Source organism: Mobula birostris, chromosome 8, assembly GCF_030028105.1.
Source record: "Mobula birostris isolate sMobBir1 chromosome 8, sMobBir1.hap1, whole genome shotgun sequence".
NCBI lineage: Eukaryota > Metazoa > Chordata > Chondrichthyes > Myliobatiformes > Myliobatidae > Mobula > Mobula birostris.
In genome coordinates this window covers 161,386,750-161,407,995 of record NC_092377.1, presented here as the reverse complement: position 1 = coordinate 161,407,995, position 21,246 = coordinate 161,386,750, and the positions used below count along the sequence as shown (strand labels likewise).

The window sequence follows — 21,246 nt, the reverse complement described above, 5'->3', positions numbered from 1 at the left end:
CTGCCACTTTCTCTGGAATCACTGAAGTATCTATCCATCTATCTCAAACAACTACCAGCTACAACAGTGGGGTGCTGAGGAGCATCTCTGAACACACAGCACTTCGAACCTTGAAGTGGATGGGCTACAGCAGCAGAAGACCATGAACATACAGTCAGTGACCACCTTATTAGCTACGGGAGGTACCTAATAAAGTGGCCACTGAGTGTAAATAGATAATATTGAGAACACGAGCTGTAGGATCCTTGTAAGTGTGCCTATAGGTTGTAGAATCAGTTCAGCATTGAGGTGAGTGATGTTATCCACATTGATTCGGGAACCTGATGGTATTATCACCTAGGCTGCAACCAGTGAATGTAGAATATAACACCAACTGCACAGAAACCTGATGGATGGATTTAAACTGCAAGTTATGGGGCAGACTGCAGGGTCCCAGGGGGCAGTGAGCCGAAGAGGAAAGGGCGGTGACAGATGGGGTGACAGATTGTAAGGAGGGATCGTGGTTGAGGTTACTTGAAGGAGAGTTTGAAAGGAAGACAATTGATTTCAGAGCTGTGAATGAATGGGAACGAGGCAGAGAAGGGTATGGGACAGGGATGGGTGCTGGGACCACTGCTTTGTGGCCAGGGCAATAACTTAAACACACTGTGAAAATGACCAAATTTGCAGATGACAGCCATGTGAAGACATCATTGAGAATGCTGGTCGGCAAGAGGGAGGGAAGTGATTCAGGAAAGGCAGCTAACGGGGCGGACAAGTGGCAGACGGAATTAGTGATATGGTACAATTTGTCAGAAGGACAAAGGAGAAACTGTGCAATGTAAAATTTGTAAAAGGTGATCCAGTACAGGACGTCCTATGTCTGCACGTGCTTAAATATCAGGGCAGAGTAAAGGTGAATAAAGTTCACTGTTTACTGGGATTCATACATGACTAGACAATGGTCAAGTACAGGGAGTTTATATTAAAACCGTCTTCATACATGACTAGAGTACTGCATCCATTTCTGGGCACCGCACTTTGGTAAAGATGTGAAGATCTAGACAGGGTACAGACAGCTTTTGATAGATAATGGTTATCTGTTGGTTATAGGAATCAAAAAATCTTCAGGATTCAAATTCACTTATACCACGTGTATAGCGAGACTTATGGTGAAATATGTCATTTGCATTAACAGCCAACACACCCAAGGATGTGCTGGGGGCAGCCCGCAAATGCCCCCACACATTTCGGTGCCAGCATACCATGCCCACCTGCTCAGCAGAACAACACACAACACAGCAAGCCACAAAGCTGTAACAGCCAACCAATAAACACAAGATTTTCTGCAGATGCTGGAAATCCAGAGCACCGCACACAAAATGCTGGAGAAACTCAGCAGGTCAGGCAGCATTGATGGAAATGAATAAACAGTCCACATTTCGGGTCGAGGCCCTCCTTCAGGAATGGGGGAAGATGACAGAATAAAAAGTGGTGGGGAGGGAAGGGAAGGAAGATAGCTGGAAGGTGATAGGTGAAGCCAAGTGGGTAGGGAAGATAAAGGGCTGGAGAGGAAGGAATCTGATAGGAGAGGAGAGTGGATCATGGAAGAAAGAGAAGGAGGAGGCAAAAGGTGGGGCTCTGTGTTTCACGATAAACTCTTTGTGGTGCTCAGACGTAGCTGCCTTGTCGCACTCTTTTCCCCCTGACCTGGAACATCTAATGATTAAATGCTGACCGCTTGACTCGCAAGAGAGTTCTCCGTGATCCTGACCACAGTTTACATACCACCAAAGGCCAATGTTAAGCAGGTATTCATGGTACTAAGTGGCACCATCAGCAAATAAGAAACAGCTATCTTCCACCTTTCAAACCATTGTCAGGGATTTCAATCAGGCCTGTCTGAAGAAATCACTACCCAAGTCATCATCTACCTATCACCTGCAGCACAAGGGGTCGATTATACCACGATGTGGAATGCCTACCGTTCCATGCCTAGACTGCATTTTAGGAAATCTGACCTTCTGGCTGCCCTCCTCCCCCCACTGCATACAGGCAAGGGCTAGAGAGCAAGACCCCAGGGGTAAGGACAACAAAGAGGTAGCTGCGGGAGGCAGAGCAGCAGCTTTGAGTCGGTGGACTAGGTCGTGTTTACGGGCTTATCAGAGGAACTGAATGAATATGCCACGGTTGCCATGGGCTTTATAAAAACAGCCGCAGATGAGTGGGTCCCCGTAAAATCATTCAGGATCTTCCCCCTCCAGAAGCCCTGGATGAACCATGATTTCCGCAATCTGCTGATGGCCAAATCAGTGCCATTCGGGTCTGCTGACCAAGTAAGTTACAAGAGGTCCAGGTGGAACCTTTGGAAATCCATCTCACATGCAAAGTGGCAATTCTGGACCAAACTTGAATCACTGAAGAATGCTCGACAGCTGTGTCAGGGTTTGAAATGCTATCACCTCCTACGAAGTGAAACCAAGCAACATAGATGACAACAAGGCTTCTCTCCTAGATGAACTCAATGCCTTCTATGCTTGCTTTGACCATCAAAACGTGGAGGAACCCATCATGAACTCCCACAGCCCCCAACGACCCCGTGATTTCGGTATCTGAGGCTGATGTGAGAGCATCCTTCAGGAGGGTGAACTCACAGAATCCGTCTGGTCCAGACGGGGCACCTGGCCGAGTACCAAAGACCTGAGCTGATCAACTGGCTTGAGTGTTCACTGAGATCCTTAATCTCTCAGACCAGCAGTCTGAGTTATCCATCTGCTTCAAGCAGGCTTCAATTCCATTGGTGGCTAAAAAGAACATGGTAACCTATGTCAATGACTATTGTCCAGCAATACTTACATCCACTGTGATGAAGTGCTTTGAGAAGTTGGAGATGAAACATACCAACTTCTGCCTGAGAAGTGACTTGGATCCAGTCCAATTTACCTACTGTCACAACAGGTCAATAGCAGGTGCCATTTCATTGGCTCGTCACTCAACTCTGGAATATCTGGACAGTGAAATGCATATATCAGGATGCTCTTCAGTGATTGCATTGCATTGCATTCACACCATCATCCCCTCAGAACTAATCAATAAGCTCCAAGATCACCATCCGCATTGGTGCACAACAAGGCTCTGTGCTTAGACCCCTGCTCTACTCACTTTATACTTACGACATGAAATGATTTGGCAAGTCATCTAAAATTTTAACCAACTTCTATAGATGTGCAGTGGAGAGTTTACTGACTGGCAGCATCACAGCCTGGTACGGAAACATCAACACCCTTGAACAGAAATGAAGCCCTGTCCACCACTGAGTACATCGACATGGAGCAGAGCTGCAGGAAATCATTATCCGTCTTCAATGACCCCAGCCCCTCAGGTCATGCTGTCTTCTCACTGCTGTCATCAGGAAGGAGGTACAGGACCCACACCACCAGGTTCAGCAACAGTTATTACCCCTCAACCGTCAGGCTCTTGAACTAAATGAGATAACTTCACTCACCCCAACACTGAACTGTTCACACAACCTAAAGACTCACTTTCAAGGACTCTTCATCTCATGTTCTTGATGTTTATTGCTTATTTATTCATTATTATTGCTTTGATTTTTAAAAAATTATTTCTTTGCATTTACTGTGAATGCCTGCAAAAAGTGAATCTCAGGGCTGTATATGGTGACATATAAGTACTTTTGATAATAATACATTTACTTTCAACCTGATGGTGTGGGACCTTAGGCTCCTGTACCTCCTACCTGGTGGTAGTAGTGAGAAGAGAGAATGGTCTGGGTGGTGGGGGTCCTTGATGATGGATGCTGCTTTCCTGTGGCAGTGCTCCTTGTAAATACACCCAGTGGTGGGGAGGGCTTTGCCTATGATGGACTGGGTTGTATCCACTACTTTCTGTAAATTTTTCCAGTCCTGGACATAGGTGTTTCAATGCAACCAGTCAGGATACTTTGCACCTATAGCAGTTTGTCAAAGTTTTAGGTGACATGCTGAACTTACGCAAACCTAGCAAAGGAGTAAAGGAAGAGAAGAGATTGGATGGAAGTAGACAAGATTGTGGTGGGGTGACAGAGGAGATACAGCGGGAACCTTGACCTACTAGCGACAGTTCAAAGATTGATGACACATAATTTAAAGCTGCTGTTGAGTGACCCAGTCTAAGTGGGATATTGAGGCAACCAAGAGCACTTGTTCGTTATGTGCCACGTTGTATGAAGTAGATGATCATCATCTTTCCACGATCATGATCGTGCTTGGTAAATTTTTCTACAGAAGTGGTTTGCCATTGCCTTCTTCTGGGCAGTGCCTTTAAAAGATGGGTGACCCCTAGCCATTATCAATGCTCTTCAGAGATTGTCTGGCACAGTGGTCGAGATGGCCTGTTTCCGTGCTGTAATTGTTGTATGGTTATATAACTGGGATTTGTGAAATGCACCAGCTACTCGTACAACCATCCACCACCTGCTCCCATGGGTTCACGTGACCCTGATCGGGGGGCTAAGCAGGTGCTACACCTTGCCCAAGGGTGACCTGCAGCCTAGCGGAGGGCAGGAGAGCATTACACCATCTTTGGTAGAGATGTATCGTCACCCCACACCCAAACCAAGAGCAAACAGGTGAAATGTTAAAGGATGAGGGTATTACAGGATAGATGCCGACTTTAACCAGAGCTGCAATGGCTGAGTGGTTAAGGTGTTGGACTTGAAATACAATGGGGATTCCTGAAGCATGTTCAGTGCTCGGAGTACAATCACCAAAGACCAGACCACCAACTACCGCTGATAACTTTTTCTTGACTAGCAAGGGTGCAAAGTTTATGGAGAGAAGGCAGGAGAATGGGATGAGAGGGGAAATAAATCAGCCATGATTGAACAGCAGAGCACATGCTATGGGACAAATGGCCTAATTCTGCTCCTATGTCTTGTGGTCTTGTAGTGCCCATTCAGTAACCAGAAGTTTCAAGAATTTCTGAAATGGAAGAAAGAAAATTCAACATAAATATGTGGGGACAAGTACCTTGCACGTAGGTCCCAGGCATTTCTGCAGCTGGATTCTATCTTCCTCTGTATCAGGTGCTCCATTATATTCATAATAAGCCACATCTCCAACCAGCAAGGCTTCATGGGATAAAGGCAGAAGACCACATTTCATGGCTGAAACCTAGAGGGCAATTAGGAGAAGATTAGAGGAAGCAAGAGATCTCATTGTTCGTGCATATCCTGAAGGCTCTCGTCGTCGTCTATGGCGTCCTAGCAGCGAACATCACCAATAGGCTACCCTGGTCCAATCACAAAGACAATGCAGCCAAGAAAGCTCACCAACGCCTCTACATCCTTGGGGGGTGGGGGGGGGCGCTAAAGAAATTTGGCATGCTGTTGTTGACCCCCTTTTTTGTTGTTGACCCTTTCCAATTTTCATCAATGTATCACAGAAAGCATTCTATCCAGATGCATCACAGGTTGGTATGGTAACTGGTCTGTCTGAAACTGCAAAGTTGTGGACACACGGAAAGCAGCCTCCCCTCCATGGACACTGTCTATACTTCTTGCTGCCTCAGTAAAGACTCAAAGACCACACCCACCCCATCTCCTCTCCCCTTGGGCAGAAGATGCAAAGACCTGAAAGCATGTACCACCACAAGGACAACATCTACCCCACTGTTACTAAATAGTTTCCTGGTATGATAAATTGGATTCCCAATCTACCTTGTTATAATCTTCTACCTTATTGTTTACCTGCACTGCACTTTCCTAAAGCTGTTATACTTTATTCTCCATTGTTACTGTTTTACCTTGTTCCACCTCAATGCACTGTGGAATGATTTGACCTGTACGAATAGTACGCAAGACAAGCTTTCCACTGTACCTCAGTACATGAGACAATAATAAACCAATTTCAATTCCAAGTCCATTTCCAAGAGGCAGATACTGCTCACACAGTTAGTGGTAGATGCTAGCACCTTCTGTCCAAGACCTCTTTCAGAGTCGATGCCTCCAGAAGACACGGTACATCATTAAAGACCCTTCACACCCTCTCCATGAACTGTTTGTTCTTCTGCCATCAGGCAAACGTTACAGGAGCATCAAAACTAAAACCACAAGGCTACTAAACAGCTTCCTCCCACAGGCAGTCAGACTGCTAAGTAGCTGCTCTACCTGACTCTGCTTTGGACACTTTTAACTTGCACTGGACACTTATAACTTGATTTTAACTGACATGTGGCTGTTGTGTTTTACTATTTATTGTTATGTTTATTAATTAGTGTTGCGTTTGTTATGTTATGATTTCACTGCTCCTAAGGAACGCTGTCTCATTCTGCCCTGCAGAGCTGATGTACGGTTAGAATGACAATGAAGTTTTTTGAATCTTGAATCTTGAAAGGCTGACAGGCCAACCCTGAGCCATGGCAGCGATGCGATTGAGCTTCGAAAGAGTGCAGCAACTTCCTTTGAGGGACGCAGCAGTGAGTCGCCACTCAGCTGCCGATCAGTGCGACAGTCAGTGTTGCCGGCGGCCCTCAGGATCTGCTGAGGGACAAACACAAGGCTGTGGCCTTCATTCCCTCCACAGCTGAGCCCCAGAAGGAAGGCGATAGAGGGGAGAATGACACTACAGGAACCAACATAAAGCTGAACAGGTTTTGATGCAGGGAAACTGAGATTTGACTTGCCCTTGAGTAAATGACTCTTGGTGGAAAGCTGAAATAACAGCGAAAGAGCCGGAAAGGCTCAGCCCGTTGGTCAGCATGTACAGGGAGAGAGAATGACAGAGTAACATTTCAGGACAAAAACAGAAGGAAAAGAAGAGCGCCCCAGGAATCCAATAGAAATTCAGAAAGTGCTGGGTACCCCCAGCAGATCTGGGAGTAAATATGAGAAAGTCATAGCAAGAGACACAAAATGCCGCAGGAACTCAGCAGGTCAGAGAGTACCTATGGAAATTAAGTGTGCCAAGATGAGGCCACCCTCAGGATGGGGGAGCAACACCTTACATTCTGCCTGGGTAGGCTCCAACCTGATGAGAAGAGGCAAGAGGCCAGAGTGGGGAATAGAGGAAGAGGGGAATGGGAGGGGGATTTTTTTTTCAACCATAAGGTGAAATCGATATTCATGCCATCAGGCTTCATCATGGCACAAGAGGAGGGCATGGACCGACATGTCAGAACAGAAATGGGAAAGAGAATTAAAATGTTGGGCCACTGGGGAGTTCCATTTTTGGTGGATGGAGTGGAGGTGCTCAAAGTTAAGTTGTAGAGAAGGTAGGGAGGAACAGATAGAACAAAGGGAATACCTGTGATAGGGTGAGGCCAAAGTTGCTGTAGGGAGGAGTGTAACCTGACAAATGGGGTCAGTTAGCGTGTCATAGCTTTACAAAGATAAAGACTGGCTTAATTCGTCACTTGTACATTGAAAGATACAGGTTATACATCATTTTGCATCAAATCAAATCAGTGAGGACTGTGCTGGGCAGCCCACAAGTGTCACCACCTTTCCAGTGCCAACATAACTTGCCCAACTCTTACGAACCCTAGCAACACACATGAAAGTTGCTGGTGAACGCAGCAGGCCAGACAGCATCTCTTGGAAGAGGTACAGTCGACGTTTCGGGCCGAGACCCTTCGTCAGGACTAACTGAAGGAAGAGCTAGTAAGAGATTTGAAAGTGGGAGGGGGAGGGGGAGATCTGAAATGATAGGAGAAGAAAGGAGGGGGAGGGATAGAGCCAAGAGCTGGACAGGTGATTTGCAAAAGGAATATGAGAGGATCATGGGACAGGAGGCCTAGGGAGAAAGAAAGGGGGAGGGGTGAAGCCCAGAGGATGGGCAAGGGGTATAGTGAGAGGGACAGAGGGAGAAGAAGGAGAGAGAGAAAAAGAATGTGTGTATATAAATAAATAATGGATGGGGTACGAAGAGGAGGTGGGGCATTAACAAAGTTAGAGAAGTCAATGTTCATGCCATCAGGTTGGAGGCTACCCAGATGGAATATAAGGTGTTGTTCCTCCAACCTGACTGTGGCTTCATCTTTACAGTAGAGGAGGCTGTGGATAGACATACCAGAATGGGAATGGGACGTGGAATTAAAATGTGTGGCCACTGGGAGATCCTGCTTTCTCTGGCGGACAGAGCGTAGATGTTCAGCAAAGCGGTCTCCCAGTCTGCGTCGGGTCTCGCCAATATATAGAAGGCCGCATCGGGAGCACCGGACGCAGTATATCACCCCAGCCGACTCACAGGTGAAGTGTCGCCCTCACCTGGAAGGACTGTCTGGGGCCCTGAATGGTGGTGGGGGAGGAAGTGTAAGGGCATGTGTAGCACTTGTTCTGCTTACAAGAATAAATGCCGGGAGGGAGATCAGTGGGGAGGGATGGGGGGGGGAACAAATGGACAAGGGAGTCGTGTTGGGAGCGATCCCTGCGGAAAGCGGGGGGGGGGGGAGGGAAAGATGTGCTTAGTGGTGGGATCCCGTTGGAGGTGGCGAACCCTAACCTTTATGTCTTTGGAATGTGGGAGGAAACCGGAGCACCCAGAGGAAACACACGCGATCATGGGGAGAACATTCAAGGTCCTGGTGGGAAATGAACCCTGATCTTACAGCTGGCACCCGTAAAGCGTTGTGTTAACTGCTTCACGACTGTGCCACCCTAGTGATAACAAAATTAAGCAATGTGCAATGCGTTGCTAATAGCAGGGCGGTGGGCCGTGCTCACAAAGGGAGAGTCCACCCCAGTGAAGGACATGGAGGTAGGCTCGGTAAGTTATTTACTGAGTAGCAATGATTAAATAACATAGCACGTAGCGAGGCATCCAGAGCTGGGCTCCTTGGGTTTAACCATGAATACTCACCGCAGCAGTGGCCGGTGTGTGCAGGTGAATTATACAGCGGACATCCGGTCGAGCGGAGTAGATAGCTGAGTGTAGGCTGAACCCAGCCGTGTCCACCGAGAAATTGGTGCTACCCTGACTGACCACTTCGCCCAGAATGTTGACCTTCACCTAGGAAGAGGGATTAGCGTCAAGTGTTAAATGTTCCGGAAGCACCAATTCTCTGATTGCAACGCTAACGACATCAGGTTTTATCCAAAACTTTAAACAGGGGATCTCCAATCTTTGGATCACCTGCCAATAGGACTGGCCTCGCTCTCCCGCTAACTCCGCCATGGAGTCCCAAGCCCAGCTGCGAAAGGAGGAGGTTTGGGCATGGGGCTAGCAACGCAATCCCATAAAATTCCAGTGCTGCAGCAATGCCAACAGAAGCCCTAAAGACCTCATCCCTGGGAGAGGAAGGATACACCAAGAAGATAGGTTACACCTGGAGACAAGGGGAAAGACTGCCCTAGTTAAGTGGACTCAGGCGAGCTACTGTTGGCAGCCTATGCCCCAGTAGTAAGTAAGTCCCTCTACCACTCCTCTCTAAACCTGCTGTGATCCTGTCCACCTCCCTCCAATCTCCCATCGCCCTTCTCTACTCCAACCTCAGAGGTGTGGGATGGAATGTAACCGTGCAAACCCACCCTGCACGCTGTCTTTACCAAAAGCTCCCATCTGGGGGATTGAAACAAAAAACTTCACGCCATCATAAAAGTTTTTTCGACAGGCAGTTCATCTGATCAACCATTCTAGTTAGCTCCCCCCACACCCTCCCCAATCTATGACCTCAGTCACTGCACTGTAAACACCTAAACCACTTTTTATAATGCTGTTTACATTGTAAATACACACTGGTATTTATTCACATTTTATTCTATATCTGTACTTAACTTATAACTTTATTTTTATAAAATTCTTTACTCTTTATAACTGTTGAACGTCGTTGTTTTTTGTTGCATCTCATCCCCTGATTAACACACCACAACAAATTCTTTATTCAGTGAATTCCAGTTAATAAGGTCATCGGTTAACCAGGGCAGCCCCCTTGTTTGGAACAACTCTTAAAGAACAAAAACTAATTGAGAAAATAGCCGGAATTTCCTCTGTTTATTTGGGACACTGTGCTGCTTAATTGGGACAGAAGACCGTTGCCAAACAGTTTCTAACTGGCATCAATCACGTGTGATTGTGTGGCTGTTAGACATTACACCATGATTAGAGCAAACAGTTTTTAAATAGCATCAGTTATGTGTGTTTGTTCAAAAAATAGTCAGTTTTTTCAGATAGTTGGTGAGAAATAAGCAGCAAGACGATTCAAAACCGTTTTGCTCACTGCAGTTTCAAGCATTCAGGCTTGCAGATCTGAGAAATGGCCCGGAGTGGAAATGAAACAATTTCACTGCTTCAACAAGTTAGGACCTACAACAGATTTGAAGGTATCAACAATCACCTTGAATGTTACTGTGAAAATGAAGATTTGGAGGACGCAGAAGCTTCTAACTAGCATCAGTCGCGTGCACTTGTATGTCCATCAGACATTAGAGTGTACTTACAGCAAACAGTTTTCAAATAGTGTCAGCTGCATATGCTTGTGTTATGTTATTCACTTGGACTGACTAACACTGCATTAAAAAGCAGTGGTTTTCGACACTACTTAATGCAGGAAGGCAATGAAAGCAGTCCATTATCTGCACTAACTTTGTTCATTTACAGTCAATCGAAAGAATAAGGCAGTGTCCATTGGAATGAATTTCTCCAACGATAACTATTAGGAACTAATACACAATTTTATAGTACTGTAATAGTATTGCTAGTGTTCTAATTGGTGCTGGATTTCACTTAAATACATAATCTGTTACACGGTTAAACATAGTTTGTCTTTTTTAAAGCTATTTCCGTGGAACTTTGGCTAATTGGGACAGTCGCTTAATTGGACCAATTAACCTGAATCCACTGTACAAGTAAATGTATACGGTGAGTAATTCTTGATCCCTGTGAGTGAAGGGGCAAGAACTCTGCGCGAAGATTAGTGAGGTGAGAAGTCACAGGGATTTGAATCGAGGGGAGAGGGCGGTGGATTTCTGAGAAATTGGACGAACCAAGGTGCAGACATCCCTGTGGTACATTGACAAGATGATGGACACACATTGTCATGGGTAAATAAACAAAGTAGATCCAGCGGCCCAAGGTCACATGACAGTACATTATGTTTTGTGACTTCAAATCGTTAAATGAAGACACAGGAGTCCAAAATGTGAGTCTAACTATGTGTTTGCTTTAAGTAACGTGCGTACATAGCACGTGGTCACATGGTAACATATGCATATAACCTGTAATGAATTATTTAAGCAAACAAGAATGCTTAATCAATTTTATGGTGCAACTGTAACAAAAACCAATTTTCCCCTGGGATCAATAAAGTATGACTATTACTATGACTAATATATATAGATTACTCAGACATTATTGAAATATTAACTATACAATACTACATGGTCGAATTTCCAAGTAAAGCAATGTGGAAATTTAAAAATTCAATCAGGAAGAGAAATGTTACACTACTGAATTTCTAGACACATTTTGTAAAGGATTAAGTGCTGATTTGGGTACTGAAAGAGGAATGAAGCTGCTCAAAGCAGAGACATGCTTACTGACACAGCACTGACTTTTACATTCAGATGGTGGATGCTTTAATCAGTTCACTGGTTAATATTTCTGGAATGGAGAATGATAAACATCTCTGCACCAAGATTCTGGCATGAAACATCATGACAGGCTAATTTCCAAGCTGGTTCATATTTTCTTGCATTTTCTGTGAAGATTCAACTGAGGTTACCAGCATGGCTTGCAAATCAATCAGTGAACCATCTGGTTCAGGCCCTGCTCCTCTGATGCTGCTTCCTGCCAGCAGGAGCATTGCAAGGCCAGGTTCAGTAACAAACCCCTTCGCCTCCTCGGAATCCCTTACAGATTTGATAAGCTCGCGCACCAATTTCATTACAATCTTCTACTCAGCTTCACAGCCTCAGACTGATACAAGTGTGAAATTAAATCACAACCAGTTATCACAGTCAATGCGCGTATTGCATCAGTATGGGCTCGCTGGGCCTGAGGGCCTGTTATCAAGTCGCGTCTTTAAATAAAAAAGTTAAAAAGTATGGAAGAAAGCGAAATAAAGCACAGGATCTGACTGACCCCCCCCCCCAGCTAACCTTTAAGATTTAATTCTACATTTAACTTTTTACCTGCTCCCTTGTTCTCTGTATTATTTATTTACCATTTGTAGTATAGTTTATTAACTTGTTTGTTTGCAGTGTTATTTATTTATTATATTTTTGTACTTGCACAGCTTGTCTTATTTTGCATGTTGGTTGGTTGTCAGTCTCTATGTGTGTACAGCTTTTCGTTGAGTCCGTTGTATTTCTTCATCCTACTGTGAATGCTCACAAGAAAGTGAATCTCAGGGTAGTATATGGTGACATATACGTACTTCGTTAATAAACTTACTTCGAACTTTTGAACTTTTTGTGCTTTGCAAACTAATACACATCTTACTTCCTTTTGAAATTTCCTGAGTAATCTGCCCCCACTACTCTTTCAGGTCGTGAGTTTCAGATCGAGACAACCATCTGTTGAAAATAATTTCTCTCCATTTCCTCCTTAGTTCCTTTGTTAAATGATTTTAAAACCATGATCTCTGTTCACAAACACCCCAGCTCAGAGGAAATGTTTCTTCCTCCTTGCTTCGTCAAAGAAGCCTCATCACTTCAAGTATTACTTTTCCTCTAAGCCTAGAACAATTGCAACTTCCCGAGCTTCTCTGCAGAACGACTGTCTTTTCCCTGACACTGACCTGGGTAACCTCCTCAAAACCTTGACGTCTTTCCTGATGTTTCGTGTCTGTGTCTGCGGACGGCTTTGCAGCTGAAGGCAAATGTGCGATGTCTAAAGGTTAAATGTCACATCCTTGGATACACAACACTCTTCAAAAAGCTTTCCTAATAACAATAGCACTTGTTCTGCCATCTTTAATTAGTTCTGAGTGCGGGCTGTCTTGTTTTGCCTCTCAGCATGAGACTGGTGAAGATAAGTCACTGGAGTTTGGGAAAAAGAATTGGTAAATTATGGATTGGGTGGCAGAGTGGACTATCAAAGGAGGTGTAAGATGCTTCTTCCCTCCGCTAGCCTTCAGGTCACCCTTGGGCAAGGTGTAGCACTTGCTTAGGCCCCCAATCAGGGTCACGTGAAGCCACGGAAGCAGGTGGTGGATGGTCGTACAAGTAGCTGGTACGTATCACAAGTCCTGGTTATGTGACCACTGACGCCAGGCAGACAATCTCCGAAGTGGGTTGATAATGGCTGGGGTTACCCGTCTTGTAAATACACTGCCCGGAAGGCGGTGGCAAACCACTTCTGTAGAAAGAAAATTGTCAAGGCAATCGTGGCCACGGAAAGACAATGATTACCTACATCATACAAGATGGCACATAATGAACAAACAAAGTTATGGATGATTTGGAGGGGGGTAGTTGCACTCTGGGAGAACTTGGGCGGATTGGAGAATTGTGAAGACCTCAGGAGGAGAAAAAACTGCTGGATCAAATGAGGCTGTAGGCTCAGCCAGCTTCATCGCAGGCACAAGCCTCCTCCCTACCCTCGAGGACATCTCAAGAAGGTGGCATCCATCGTGAAGGACTCTCACCACTCTATATGTGCCCTCTGTCAGTGCTGTCATCAGGAGGTACAGGAGTCTCAAGACCCACACTCAAACTTTTGGCAACAGCTCGTTCCCCAATGCTATCAGATCTCTGAATTTTCATGAACAGTACCTTGCTGTTCCTGAGTAACTCACACAATCATCCTGATGAAGGGCCTCATCCAGAAACATCAACTCTTTATTCCTCTCCATAGGTGCTGCCTGATCTGCTGAGTTCTTCCAGAATTTTACGTGTGTGTGGTAAACCATGTATATATGTTGTAACTGGGTTACCTGTCTGGACACGCCCCTCTGCTGACTGCTCCTGTGGCTCCTCCCACAGACCCCTGAATAAAGGCGATTGCGCCACTGCTCCTCCCTCAGTCCAGGGGCAGATGCTCAGCATGGTCGAGGTCACATTTTACTGCTAATAAAAGCCTTTCAGTATTTACTCTACTTCCAGTTTTTTGGAGTAATTGATAGAGCATCAGTGTGTTATTCTGTGTTATGTTTTTCAACTTCAGAACATGAAAACTAATCAAATGAAGACATGGGAGTCCGAAATGAGGGTTCTCTTTAAGTGAGGTTTACATGTATCACCATATACTTCCTTGAGATTCATTTTCTTGCAGGCATTTACAGGAAAATAAAGAAATAGTGTAGATCGGCAAGAAGTTTGGCACAGACTTGGTGTTCTCAAAGGCCTGTTTCTGTGTCTCTACGGGAACTCCCTGCTTTCTTTGAATGGTGCAGTTAAGTCTTTTATGTCTATTTTGGAGGGAGATGGGCCATTGGCTTGCAGTGTTCCCCTGGCACTGCACTGGTGCATCAGATTAGTCTTCGTGATCGAACATTTGGAATGGGGTTTGTCCTCAAACATTATTGGTCTGACACACCACACTGCTCACTATGTCAGGGCAAAAAGGCAGACACAGGCAGCCTGTGCAACGCAGACTTCATTAACCATGTGATGCACTGCAAGATTCAAATTTATTTCTCGTGAGCACATCGAAGCAGTGAAATGCCCCATTTGTGTTGTCAACCAATACACCCAGGGGTCATCCAGTGTCACTGTGCATTCCGGTGTCGACACAGTATGCCCAGAATGCCCAGCAGAACAACTACAGTGAAACAAGCCCCGTTCCTCCCTCCCACTCACCCACTATATGAGAAAATTACAGAGGAGCTCCCCTTGAGAGACATGGACGTGCAGTACTTTTCTCCCAGGGTTAAACTGTCTTATACTTGACAGCATGCATTGAAGCTGAGAGGGGGAATGTTCAAAAGAGATGTACGAGGCCGGTTTATGTACACAGAGAGCAGTGGGCATCTGGAAGGTGCCATCTGGGACAGTTGTGGAGGCAGATAGGATAGAAGCGTTTACATTAATGTGCAAGAAATGGAGGGGTTTGGACATGTACAGGCAGAAAGGATTATTTACTGAATTTATTTGGCACAACACTGCGCGCCAAAGGGCCGATTCTGGCACAGTTCTGTTCCATGCTCCATGAGAGAGCGGAGGGGGGACTGAGCTTAAACGACAGGCCTGTCAAGTGGCCAGTCAGAGTGGGCTAAGTGAGTGCGTGAAGTACTCAGTTTAAGATTGAAGTAAACAATAAAGGAGCCTCCAGGTCAGGAAGGGTTAAAAGCCATTGTTAATGCTCGTAATCAGGGGTTCCCAACCCTTTCTAATGCTGTAGATCAGTACAAGGGGTTTGTGGACGTTCATAATGAATATACTCACCAGGATAGATCCAGAGACCTCGCCATAGGAAATTCCCCTGGGAATGATGAGGAAATGATCTTGTTCCTTACTGACTCTGAGCTGAAGGAAAAATAAAAAAAAATTGGAGAAGGAAACAAAGATAACAAAAGTGTGCTGTGGATTAAAGCCATTCACTCCATCCATCCCAAAGTTCAATTTTCCCAACCACCAGTCCATTAGGACACTGATTTAATTCAGATATTATGTTCCCCATAGCATTTCTAGAAGGTTTTGAAAGACAGAACCAAAACACGTGCTTAATTAAGCTGTTTGTTACTCATTCTAAATCATAAATTTTTGTTCCTTTTATAAATGTTCCCATTTCTGACTATAAGAATTAGTTTTTTTCCACGTGATATATCTATAAAAGCTTTTAGTGTCAGTTTTTATGTTCTCTGCAAGCCTGCCCTCGCACTCTATTCTCTCCTTCTTAATCAGCCCTTTTCTCCTCTACTGCTTAACTCTAATTTGCTCCCGCTTGTTTTGCTATTTTTTCCTGACGTTCATAAATTTCTCCTCCTTGCACCAGACAGCAATAAATGTACTTCATAGAAGTCTGAATGATTGCCATTGTACAGGTCCTTGTAGCCAAAGGGTAAGACCGTGTATTTCTCTCTACATCTATTACCTCTGATCATGGCTTCTTCCTGTGCCCAGACTAAAACCCCAGCATGTCTTTCACCGGGATCACGCACAAAGCCTACTATCTCACTTCTCAGCCACATCTCTTCACTTAACGAATAAGCCTTGATAATTTTGGTCTGCGCCCTGTCACGGACATTCCCTGCTGCTTCCTCATCTCCCCCTTTCTGCACCAAGGAAACACTCTTGCCTTTTCACTTCCCCAATTCCCATGAAGGGTCCTTAACCCAAAGTGGGTGCATTATCTCTCTCCACCCTGATGCTGCCTGACCTGCTGGGCAGTCCGGTATTCTGGGATTTCTTGGGTCAAGCAGCATCTGTGGAGTGAGATGGACAAATCGGCACTTCGGGTTAAGACCCTTCATCTCAACTGAAAGATAAAGAATAAAGCTCAGCAAAGATTAGCTTTATTTGTCAAAACGTATGCAGGTGAGGGCATCAAAGGTTACAGCAAGAAGGCAGGAAAATGGGTTTGAGAGAGATAATAAATCAGCCATGATGGAATAGCAGGGCAGACTCAATGGGCCAAATGACCTTATATTTTATAGTTATTCACTCTGCACCAACACCACTCAAAAGCTGTTACTTGCCCCAACCCCTCCATCATTTAACCACCCCACCACCACTACATACATATCATCTAGAGTCACTTTATGTGTCTATGTATCAGCCTATGTATGTAACAGTTACTTATAGTTCAGCTCCAATACCTTATGGAAACGTTGGAACGTACAGTGAAATGGATCGTTTGAGTCAACAACCAACACAGTCCGAGGCTGTGCTGGGGGGCAGCCCGCAAGCGTCACCATGCCTCCAGCACCAATGTAGCGTAACTTACTAATCCTAACCCGTACACCTTTGTAACTTACTAATCCTAACCCGTACACCCGTACTTACTAACTCTAACCCGTACACCTTTGTAACTTACTAATCCTAACCCGTACACCCGTACTTACTAACTCTAACCCGTACACCTTTGTAACTTACTAATCCTAACCCGTACATCTTTGTAACTTACTAATCCTAACCCGTACACCCGTACTTACTAACCCTAACCCGTACACCTTTGTAACTTACTAACCCTAACCTGTACACCTTTGTAACTTACTAATCCTAACCCGTACACCTTTGGACGGCAGGAGGAAAACCGAGCACCTGGAGTGAATATCAGTCACGGGGAGAACGTACAAACTCTTGGCAGACAACAGCGGAATTGAACCCAAGCATCTGGCACTTTAATGGCGTTACACTAACCATTAAACTACTGGCTGCCCCTCACAGCCACAACTCTGTGGTCTGGGTCTGGAAGACGGCAACTCACTTTCTTAACCCACAGCATTGAACAGACTCTCTGCATAAAACCCTTCCCAAAAGGCTTGCCTGGTCTGAACACCTAAAGTCTGGGTTCCTGAGAAACACTATCTATGGGAGAGGGGGGGGGGTGGGGGAGACTGAGGGTTGGGCTGATGGAATACAGAAGTTCCTGTGCTCAGCTGCATTCTGCCCAACAGAGTTTCCAACGCTGTGCTCCAATGAAGAAACATTTCCTGCAGTAAGTGTAATTTCCTTTAACTGGTTGACAACTTCCAACTGAAGTCAGTAATGAGGCCTGTTCAAGAGTCGGTCAGCAATTCCCAGATCCAAGTGAATCAGAGAGAGAGACTCTGGAAGTTTTTGCAAAGAAAAACTTAGTAGCACCCTGTACGTTACACTCAAGAGAGTAAAATATTTCAGGAAGTTTGGGGATGTGAACAGTGAAAGAGTGTCAGTGTTGGAGAGGGTCCATGGGTCTTTGAAGAGCATTGTCTTTTGAGAAAGGTTCCTGATAGTAAGAGGGAGACTGAGAGAGAATGGAGGATGTGACAGAGAGAGAGAGAGAGAGTGAGAGAGAGAGAAAGAGCGCAAGGGAGAGTGAAAAGAGAGGGGTAGAGAGACAGGGAGAGAATGAGAGAGAGTGAGAGAAAGATCAGGAGTGAATCAGATAAAAGAGAGGGAGCAAAAGAGAGAGCAGTAGAGTGAGAAAGTGAGAGGGAGGCGGGGAGAGAGAGAGAGATAGAGAAGAAGCAGGAGAGAATGAGAGAGAGAGAGAGGAGGAGGGGGTGAGGGAGTAGGAGAGAATGTGTTAGAGTGAGAGAGAACAACGGCGAAACAAAGGGGAGAACAAAGATAAGCGGAAGCAGATGGTGACAGATGGGCAAAAGAGAAAGCAAGGAAAAAGAAATGGAAAGAGGGTGGAAAGATGGACAGGAAGCAGAGAAAATAGGTAGAGTGAGAGAAAGTAAAGAATGAGAAAAAAGAGAAATTGTCTTAGAATGCAAACAATGGCACATGAAATAAATTCTATTAATTTTCTATGCCAAATACTTTTCTTTCTGTATCCTTGGCAACAAGTAGGAATTTTAATGTTATTGATTTCACAGGATGTAGAAAGGGATTAACTTTTCATCTCTTTTCATCACTAACACTTTGTCAGCAAAGAAAACTAACATCCCATAAATTAATGTTTCCCCATCCAATGGACTGTGGTGATCTTACGTTGTGCATTGCCAAGAGCTACAGCATCTTATTGGTAAACGTTTCGTAAGGGTTACAGGATGCCATGGCAACGGGTTCCCATGGATGAAATAAAGGGTTGTACAGACTTCAGGGCCCTGTGGGTTACACAACCTCACTAACCAATTCTGTAGCCATCAATCTCAGTACTTGCACTTGCAGTTACCAAGAAATAGATAAGGAAGAGTCTCTTGAGTCAGATGGTGGTGAATCTGTGCAATTCATTACCATAGATGGCAGTGGAGCCCAAATCGTTGGGTATATTTAAAAAGGATGTTGAAAACCTCTTGATTAGTAAAGGTGTCAAAGGTTACAGAAGAAGGTAGAAGAATAAAGTTGAGCAGAATAATAAATCAACCATGATGGAATGACGGAGCAGTCTCAATGGGCCGAATGGCCTAATTCCACTTCTATATCTATGTCCACCCCTGCTTGAACATGCAGTCTCCCCACTCACCGTGATGTAGGTGTTGGCAAGCTGGGCCCATCCAAACAAGTCCAAGAGCCGATGGATGCTGGCCACCTTACAACGCATTAGCCTCTCTCCCTTGACAAAGGCCAACGACTCCATGGCTCGGAAGTCATTGATTGGTGCCACCATTGTCACTCCTTGTTGAGAAAAATAAAAATTACTGCTCTACGCAAAACACCGTCCTTGCATATTAACTTTAAACTAGTTGTGAATATGCTAGCGATCACCTGCCTGACCAACACACGAAGGGCTGGAGAAACTCAGTAGGCTTGGGCACCATCTGTGTAGAGAAATGGACAATTGATGGGTCAGGTCAAAACCCTTTACTTGGATTTGTTCAGGAGTCCAGATGAAGGGTCTCATCCTGAAATATCGACAGTCCATTTCCCTCCCACAGATGGCACCCAACCTGCAGAGTTCCTCCAGTGCTTTCAGTGTGGTCCCAGATTCTGGCATCTGTAGTTTCTTGTGCCCAATTGCTTGGAGTTATAGAATCGCAGAGCATACGGCGTGGTAACAGATCCTTTGGCACATCCAGTTCATGCCAAATTGTTATTCCGCCTAGTCCCATCAACCCACACCTAGATCATAGCCCCCTATACCCCTCCCATCTATGTACTTATCTAAACTTCTCTTAAATGTTACAATTAAACTTGCACACACACTGCTTCCACTGGCAGCTCGTTCCACACTCACATGACCCTCTGAGTGAAGAAGTTCCCATTAAATATTTCACCCTAGTTCTGTCAGTGGAAAAAGCCTGCTCGCATTTACCCTATCTATACCTCTCATAATTTTGGTTCCCTCTATCAAATCTCCTCTCATTCTCCTATACGCTAGAGAATAAAAATCCTAACCTTTTCAACCTTTCCTGAAGTCCTGGCAACATCCCTGTAAATTTTCTCTGTACTCTTTCAATCTTATTGATATCTTTCCTGTAGGTAGGTGAGCAGAACTGCACACAATACTCCAAATTAGGCCTCACCAAAGTCTTAAACAACTTCAACATAACATCCTAACTCTTGTACTCAATACTCTGATTAATGAAGGTCAACGTGCCTGAAGCTCTCTTTATGACCCTGTCTACCTGTGACTGATTTGCTTTCATCCTCTGACTCTCCGCTCCTTGATACACCTCCACTTTCAGGGCCTGACTGGTTCACAATGACATACTTACATTACACCCATCGAATGCACGCGAGAATACTTGTACCAGGCTCACCGTTTACAGGGTACCCACAGTGCATTCTGGTGGCCAACCATTTTAATTCCATTCCCCATTCCAATATGTCAGTCCATGGCCTTCTGGGCTGACATGATGAGGCCACTCTCAGGTTGGAGGAGCAACACCTCCTATACTGTCTAGCTAGCCTCCAACTTGATGGTATGAACATTGATTTCTCTAACTTCTAGTATTCCTTCCTCCTCCTCCCTTCTTCCATTCCCCAGTCTGGATCTCCTTTTACCTCTTCTCTTCTCCTCACCCTTCTACCACCTACCCCGGGTCTCCTCCTCCTACCCTTTCTCCTATGGTCCACTCTCCTCTCCTATCAGATTCCTTCTTCTTCAGCCCTTTACCCTTTCCTCCTATCACCTCCAGCTTCTCACTTCATCCATCCACACCTGGCTTCACTTATCACCTCCTAGCTTTGTACAGCTGACCCTGCCTCCACCTTCTTATTCTGGCATTTTCCCCCTTCCTTTCCAATCCTGATGAAGGGTCTCAGCCTGAAACTTCGACTGCTTATTCCTTTCCATAGCTGCTGCCTGACCTTCTGAGTTGCTCCAGCATTTTGTGTGCATTACTCTGGATTTCCAGCATCTGCAGAATTTCTTGTGTTTATCACATGTAGGATCGTTCTGGAAACTTGCCCCAACAAAACTAGTGCCTATTGTTTGACTTGTGTAAGCAGACGTACTTGGAAAGCAATTAAGAATCCTTGACACATGAAGATAAAAACAGATTATTATATACACAATAATAAAAAAGTTCAGGTAAATATTGGCCCCTTTGAGCTTGAGAATTAATAATAGGAAACAAAGAAATGGTAGAGTCTTCATGGTCAAAAGTACTCCAATGCACAAGGTATCAGGAGGGAGGAAGTTAAAACATGGTCCATCTCTTGAGAAAATGTACCAGATAAGCTATAAAGTCTAAAGACTAACAAGTCCCTTGAGCAAAGTGGTTGCAGAAATGGGAAATGTACTGATTTTCATCTAGAAAAATTCCCTGGATTCTGGAGAGCTCCCGAGGATTGGA

General features: G+C 44.9%; 1 protein-coding gene across 5 annotated transcripts in view; it reads right to left on the bottom strand.

The window, feature by feature from the left end:
* LOC140201881 (beta-adducin-like) overlaps nt 1–21,246 on the bottom strand; it is a 148,928-nt gene that overhangs the window by 34,720 nt on the left and 92,962 nt on the right. For all 5 annotated transcript variants that reach the window (XM_072266645.1, XM_072266644.1, XM_072266647.1 and 2 more), the window contains 4 exons: nt 18,972–19,123; nt 15,299–15,379; nt 8,835–8,984; nt 5,007–5,150 (listed from right to left, as the gene is read on the bottom strand). In XM_072266645.1, the coding sequence (XP_072122746.1) occupies nt 5,007–5,150; nt 8,835–8,984; nt 15,299–15,379; nt 18,972–19,123 (527 nt within the window). The remainder of the gene's footprint in view (nt 1–5,006; nt 5,151–8,834; nt 8,985–15,298; nt 15,380–18,971; nt 19,124–21,246) is intronic.